The sequence below is a fragment of the Apium graveolens genome, chromosome 10, assembly GCF_009905375.1.
Source record: "Apium graveolens cultivar Ventura chromosome 10, ASM990537v1, whole genome shotgun sequence".
Taxonomy (NCBI): Eukaryota; Viridiplantae; Streptophyta; class Magnoliopsida; order Apiales; family Apiaceae; genus Apium; species Apium graveolens.
The window spans coordinates 8218304-8226102 of record NC_133656.1 but is presented as its reverse complement, the minus strand read 5'-3'; the positions used below and the strand labels follow the sequence as shown (position 1 = coordinate 8226102).

The window sequence follows — 7799 nt, the reverse complement described above, 5'->3', positions numbered from 1 at the left end:
ATCAAAACGTTATCAAAATAATCATAAAATTTTGTAAATATCCCGAAGTTTACAAAAACATAAATTTTGAAATTTTAAAACAATTTTAAAGGTGCACTTTGTACCCGCTTTTTAACAAATAACGAAATGAGACACGGGTGAAACGAATCCCGAAAATTTCCAAAATATTTTTAAAATTCTTAGAATGAACTTAATAAAATATAAGTTTCATGATTTTTGAAAATTTCCATAATTAAATATGGATATTACAATTAAATATACTCAGAAAACATTTAAAAATAATTAATTAATGAAATATTGATTTCTTAATTTTATAAAGTCCTAAAAATAATTATTGAGATTATAAAATTATAAAACCCATTTTAGAAATAATTTAAGTATTTATGGAATTAAAACTACAATAAAATTACTTTTACAAGTCAAATAAAATCGTATAACTCACTAGTAAATCACACAATTCAATCTAACATATCAACATATCACAAATAATAATTAAATAACAATCAACAACTACTGCCAAAACCATTACACGCGTTTTATTTAATTATTTAAACCTTTATTACACTTTTAAATATTAAAATAAAAAGAAAAATACAGGAGTCATTATAAATAACCTCAAGATGCAGCCTGCAGGTAGCTTAATACAACTGTACTCTTCAGTACTATGATATTTTAGTCAACTCCTGGGATCTTACACTTCCCCTCTTCTTGCCTTTTTTTAATAATACTAATCTAATTAAACCAACAACATTTAAATAATTTATTCATAAACAATCCTTTTCTGTCCCATACTCTGCCTCTTCTTTGTCTAAACACTCAGATTTCATTTACATATACTAGTACTCATATATTTTGTACTTGTGCAAACAAGCAAACAAAAAAAAAATCTATGGTTGTAGATTTAGATATGAGTGCTGGTGGATTTTAAATGAAGTCTTTTACTGCACATTTATAAGCCTGCATATTTCCCTTTTTAATTTATTCTTTCTTAATCTGAACCTAATCTAAAGTTTCTTCTTTGCTATATGAAACCGTAGAAACAAAGACATTTTACTAAATTCATTTATTTTGAGAATCCCTTTAAGTTTCTCCCCTTTTATTGTTGTAAACAAGATTTTTCCCCTGGTTCTGAGCTTCAATGCAATTTATGAACTGTTAGTATCAGATAAGGATAGATTTATAACATGGCATGCTTGATGTCTTAAATCAGTTCAAAGGAGGATTTGCATGTAAGCATTTTGAAATTTTCCTTGTTTAAGTGTTATATGAAAATCTTCCTTGTTTTAAGTTTTGGATATTAAATTATTTGGTTTAATTAGTTATATTTACTGTTATTTTTGAGGTTGTAAACTTGAGATGGTTGTAGTTGATAAATTAGTTGGTTTAATTAGTTATGTTTACTGTTATTTGCTGGTTCAATTTCTTGCTTGCAAATAACTTAATTAATATTTCAGGGAACAAAGAAAAGTTACAAGAGAAAGCTTCGCATGTATAAAAAGGGAAAGGGCCGGATGCTGGTGGAGTCGAGGAGAAAGTGAAGCAAATTCAAGCATTAGCTTCTAGTAGTATTTTTTAAAATTTATAATCTTTGGCTGTTCTTAAGTAAAGAATGTAAACTAGTTTATAGTTAGTTTGGGCGTTTAATTTGGTTGTATATTTGGATATATAATGTTTGGGTTGGATGCATTATTTTGCAGTTATGAAATTGTAAAATTGGGATTCTTCAGTTTACAGAATAAGCATTTCAATTTGTTTATGCTAAAGTGTTACAATAGCCTCCTAAACTGTTACCATATTATGTTTAAAATGTTTTATCAGGCTAGTTATAATGTTACAACAGCTTCTCAAAGTGTTACATTAGGTTCTATGGGCCCATTTGCCACGTCATCAATACAACTCAGCATTGTGGGCCCCACACTTGCCATGTCAGCTAGTGGGTCCCACCGTGAGGCCCACTTTTTAAAAACATTTTAAAACTTCAAGGTAACATAAAAAATAAGTTACAACTGATCTTTCTTTTTGTTGCATTAGCAAGCTAAGTCAACATATAAACAAGTTAAAACACGATATTGCCTTAGGCACCAAAGATGTTACCTTAGACCCCTAAGGCAACATGGAAAAACCTATCTTTAAGAAAATGTTACCTTAGGTTAAAAGTGGGGCAAGAGCAACATATTTACCTCCTAATGCAATGTTTTTTTGGTGTTACAATAAGCATTTTATGGTGTAGTGTTGTCATGTAATTCATGCTTCATGGTGAATGCAAAGAACGGGGAGGAATGGGTAGAAAATGCAGAAAATAGATGATGGATCATGAATTTAATCACACTTCTTTTGATTTTCGGACAATGTTATTTTATATTATGTCACTTTTTATTTCAATTCATTTAAAAATTCAGATGATGTGGTAAGTTTTTTAATTAAACGAACTCTTTTTATTTAAGTTGTAATAATGTTTTTTGCCGATTTTAAAACTGAAACTAAAAACTTAAAATCAAACCGGGACTTTTGAGACCGAAACTGGTGATTCGGTTTCAATTGCGGTTTTTGATTTTTTAAAACGATGATCTTCGGTTTTAGTTTCAGTTTTATATAAATACCGAACGAAACGAACTGTGCTCTCCCATAACTGGCCCAACCAGTTTAGTACATGTAACAGCGTTAAATAACTACCTGGATGGAACAAGTTATGGAAAGCTAATTTTACTAAAAAGGTAATATTCCTTTGGTTCTTCAAAAACAACTTACCTATTTGTAATCTACTGCGAGGTAAAGGGGTCCAAACACCTATCACGTGCTCTATGTGTCACTCTGATGTGAAACACATACTGCATATTTTTTTTATTGCAATTTTGTTGCTAGCTGTTAGGAACGCGTATGTTTGGATCATGATATGTCAAGAGTTGAATCAGCTCCGGACTCATGAGTCTCAAAATGTAATTATCAAAATAACCACTTCTTTTTTGGAAACTGGTATGCTAGAAACAAGAGGGTCTGGGAGCAGAAAAATATAACTTCCGCTGTAGCTATGAAGGGGAATGAAAAACAGGTGACAAAGTGGTGTGAGGAGAGGGAGGAACTACTGAGGAAGAAAACTAAAGGATCAACTTCTGGTAGTTTGCAAGTCGAACGTGAAACTGCGAAAACCTGGAAAACTCATGTTGTTGAAATCAACGTTGATGCGTCAGTGGTTATTAATTATTTATCATTCTTTGTTGGAATGGTCCGTCACGATCATGAAGGTAATATCATAAAAGCGAAAAATATAAGGAGGTTCCAGATTTTTAAACGGGAGTATGGGATGTCTACGCAAATCTTAAATGGCTGCGAAACACTAAAGGTGTTCCACGTGGTGGTAGAAAACGATTCTCTTTTAATTGTGAAAGCTTTGAGGCATTATATCGATTATTTCCTGGGTTTAAACTGTAAGGGTTTCAAGATTTCGTTCGTTCTCGATATGATATGTTAGTCTCGTATATTAAGAAACATGCCAACGAAGTAACCATGTGCTATTAGGGTACGTTACATGGTGAATAGCTCCAACATTTTTTCGTCTCATCCATCTTCGGTGTCGGAGAAGTTGATGTCTGACTCAGAGTATAATTTAGTAATGCTGTGTAAAAAAAAAATTAACTAAAATAAAATTTAAAAGAGGTCTTTTAGAAAACAACATAAGGGCCTAGCCCAGCTGAACTTATATAAATCCATAGCACCTTGGGCTACGCTTGTCAAGTAAAGAAGCCCAATTAAAAAACATATTCATCTGAGCCGTCCATCCATATAAAGAGATTTTATTGTTTTAAAACCCTAATTGTTACCCCCAATCTTTTCTCAGTCTTTGCCACCAAGCTCTAGGGTTACTTCTCGTTCTTCAGAGGTGTGTAATTTAATTTTCCGGGTCATCTTATTTATCTTTCTTTTAAAATAGGTAGTCTTTAGTTGGTTGAATTTCTAGTTATAATTATGTTTTTTTTTTCATTTTTATAGCTGTCGTGTTCTCTTGAATTCTTAATTTTGTTGTAGATCCAACTTTATGATTATTGTATGATCATTTATAATTTTGTATTTTGCATCAAACACAGGTGGATATTTTGTTAGATGTTTATTTGATTACATAGCAGCCTAAAATTTCAATATGTTATGTTATTGTTAGCATTTGGTTGGTCATCATAGAATTTTAGCAGTGTGCTCAAGTGAACAGTGTTTAGAGGACGAATAATTCGTGTGTTCGTTGCTTTGTTTTTGTTAATAAGCAATCTGTTTATGTTCCTGATATGAGTTTTTTCTCTTTATATTTCTCTACTAATCTAAATTGTTTGTTTTATTGTGTTAGAGCTGTCAAAATGTATACCTCAAAAAAGAAGATATCAAAGGACAATGGGCTTGAACCAACTGAGTTCGAGGAGTCTGTTGCCCAGGTGATGTGTTTATTGCGCTGTCTGATGTGTTTCTTGTGTTTTTTCTTCAGATTGTTAATTATTATGTCAAAATGGTTGTTTCGTGATATATTATATTATAATTATACTAATATCTATTTCAAATGTGTTCTCAGGCATTGTTTGACCTGGAAAACACCAATCAGGATCTCAAAAGTGACCTCAAGGATCTCTACATTAATTCTGCTGCGTAAGCTAAGCTTTATGTATTGTTTCGCTTCTCCTGCCACCGTTTGTCCTTCAAGTCAAATAAAATGTTTTTTACACTTTTTGCAGCCAAATTGATATAGCCAATCGCAAAGCTGTTGTGATCCATGTGCCTTACAGGTTGAGAAAAGCTTTCCGCAAGATTCATCTTAAGCTTGTTAGAGAACTGGAGAAGAAATTCAGTGGAAAGGTATATACTTTTTTAATTTTTATCAAACTTCACAACTTTCAGTTCTGGACATGAAAACAGCAAGAATGGATTACCTGTTAGTAGAAAGCGAAAAAGAAAGGGAGATTATATGTGAACACTCTCATCATCATGTGCACACTTTATTTAGATTAGGACCAAAATATCCTAATTGAACATGGAAATAGGTTGAAATTAAATATGCAAACAAGGGTACCTTGGTCCTAATTTTAATAAAGGTGTGCACATGTAGATGAGAGTGTGCATATATCAGCTCCCAAAAGAAAGATTAATATGAGAAGATGGTGATGGGCTAATTTTATATAACCATGGGCAAATTTTATATAACCAATCTGTTTTATATAACCAATCTGTTTTAGTAGAAAGCGAAAAAGAAAGGGAGATGATATGTGAACAGTGCACACTTTATTTAGATTAGTTTAAAATGTAAATAAATTTTAGTTGGAATTTCAAAAATAAGTTAAAATATTTATAAAAATGATTTCTTGTATATTAAATATTAATATTGATCAGAATATTTTCATTAAATGCACTTTAAAATCATAACGACGTCAAAGACTTTAAAATGAAATAATTACATTAAATTAAATATATATAAAATATATATAAAAAAATTATTTTGAATTTAATTTTGGTAGAATTATATAATTTTTGGCATTAATAATATTACTAAAATTCAACTCAACTATATAATATTATTCAAAAAATTTAAAGTTATTATTTTATAGCTATAATAATAAATTCAATTTTTAATATAATCTGAAAAATAAAAAAATTAGTTTAGTTAATATTTTACTGAAATTCCCATTCTACCCCTTACTTTTTTAATAATAACCGTCGAAGGGGTGCTTTCTGAATTGGCAGGTTGAAGTTGAAGGGTGCAAACTGAGTTTCCAATACTATTGATACACATTTGTTTTTGAAACAAAATAAGAGGGTGCAAAGTGCAATTTTCTCTATTTTATATAACCAATCTGTTTTATGTTGTAAATTGTGTTGGCATTCCTGGAAAGACTTTGGTTTTTTTATTTGCCTGTTGTGTTAATCGCCAAATTCTAGTCTTTGCCAATTGTGTCAAATTGAGATTCAATGATGCATGTATTATTGTCTAATTATTTAATTAAATTTAGGAACAGTACCCAGCGGTCAGGGCCTTGTTTTATGTCCTATGATTTCCTGTTTCATTTATTGATTTTAGTTACATGGAAGCTAATATGTATCAGTAACTGACAGGATGTAGTCGTTATTGTAACCAGAAGAATATTGCGCCCGCCAAAGAAGGGCTCTGCTGCTCAGAGGCCTCGCTCTCGTACACTTACAGCTGTGCATGAGGCTATGCTTGAGGATGTTGTTCATCCTGCAGAGATTGTCGGGAAGCGCATTAGATACAGATTTGATGGTTCAAAAATCATCAAGGTTAGTGAAATATCTTCAACATGTGGATTGTATGCCAAAATTTTAATCTACATATTTTAAATTTCCATTTTCTATATGACAGATCTACTTAGATCCAAAAGCACGTAACGATACCGAGTACAAGCTGGAGACATTTGCTGGAGTTTACAGGAAGCTTTCTGGAAAGGATGTTGTGTTTGAGTACCCTATAACGGAAGCCTAAGATCTATGTTTCTTGTTTGCACTTTGATTTGTTAAAGATTTTATGTAATTGTGATAATTGCTATTTTGAAATTTTGACCAAAAGATTTGGATCCTTTTGCTTAGGGAATGCAAGACAATTTTGGGTTGAATATCCTTTTAGACGCTATCTTAAACCGTTTTTTAGTATCTGTTGATTGTGAATTCCCCGCTCAAAAACCATTAATAAGTGTTAATGGTGTGCTTCTAGTCATTTAGCATAAGAGTAAAGAGTGTAATAATGTATGAAGGAGTGTTCAAAACCAATCCAATAATGTTAAGATTGGTTGGTTTTCTATAAGAGGAGAAAAAGTAGGGTAACAAAGGTTGTTTATGTTGTTTGATCTTGGTTATGGATCATTGTTTGTTACTCTGGATTCTGGAACAGGGGTGGGGGGAGTGCTCATAATTGATAGATTTGGTTTGGGCTTTACATCTGAACTAAAATTGTGCAAGTTGGTCCTTGAAAGGCAGTTGAACCTCCTTTTTGTAGTGTAATGTTACCAAAAAGGTATTTATGAAATTTAGACAGCTTGGATGCTCTAAAGGAATTGGCATTTGGGATGAACATAAACGTGTGTGTGTCACATTACAATTTTGGGATGAACATGTGTCACATTACAATTTTTTTTTGAAGAACAAGTGTTTTAATTCAATAATAAAAAGTCATATGGGTCGAACAAATAATAAATTGTAATTATCTCAGTCCTCAAGAGACAGTTAAATGATATTTTGGAGATGTACTCGGTGCATACATTCTCATATTCTCATTGAGTTAATTGTAGCCTCTTCATCATGCCCGATAAAGCTATTGTTTGTCTGATGTAGATTTAGAAAAACAAACCAAGCCTCATCAAAATAATAAAAAGTATTCTCCTATGAAATAAAATTATTAAAAGGAACAAATCAAACATGTACAAGGATTTGAGGCTTTTCACCGGTTTGACAGATGGGGCTTTGGTTTTTAAGAGGTTACGATACAAATACAATACAATCTACAGGAAGATGAATGCTGCTGGTGTTATTTATTCCCAGAGGCGGATCCAGGGGGTGCAGAGGGGTCCTTGGCCTCCCCTGAAATTTGAATATAGTTTAGCTAGTTAGTAGTTCTAATGCATAGTTCTTGCAGATTAGTTGGTTAGATAATGTATCTCTTACAACCAAGACGAGATAAATTTTTGTCAAATCAGCCTACAAAGATAAATTTTTCCAAAATTTTACCATTCTAAATTCCTGCAAGTATTTGTGCACCAAAAATATTATAATGTTAGTATGATTAGATTTCCTAAATTAATGTTAAATCACAAAAAATG

The 7799-nt window shown here is 31.6% G+C and overlaps 1 protein-coding gene across 1 annotated transcript; it reads left to right on the top strand.

Annotated features, from left to right (window-relative positions):
- Positions 1-3750: 3750 nt before the first annotated feature.
- Positions 3751-6599, top strand: LOC141693954 (small ribosomal subunit protein eS7-like). Its single transcript, XM_074499146.1, has 6 exons — positions 3751-3877; positions 4334-4418; positions 4553-4626; positions 4713-4833; positions 6085-6267; positions 6350-6599. The coding sequence occupies exons 2-6, from the start codon at positions 4344-4346 to the stop codon at positions 6467-6469; spliced, it is 573 nt and encodes a 190-aa protein (XP_074355247.1). The 5' UTR covers positions 3751-3877; positions 4334-4343; the 3' UTR covers positions 6470-6599.
- The last annotated feature ends 1200 nt before the right edge of the window (positions 6600-7799 follow it).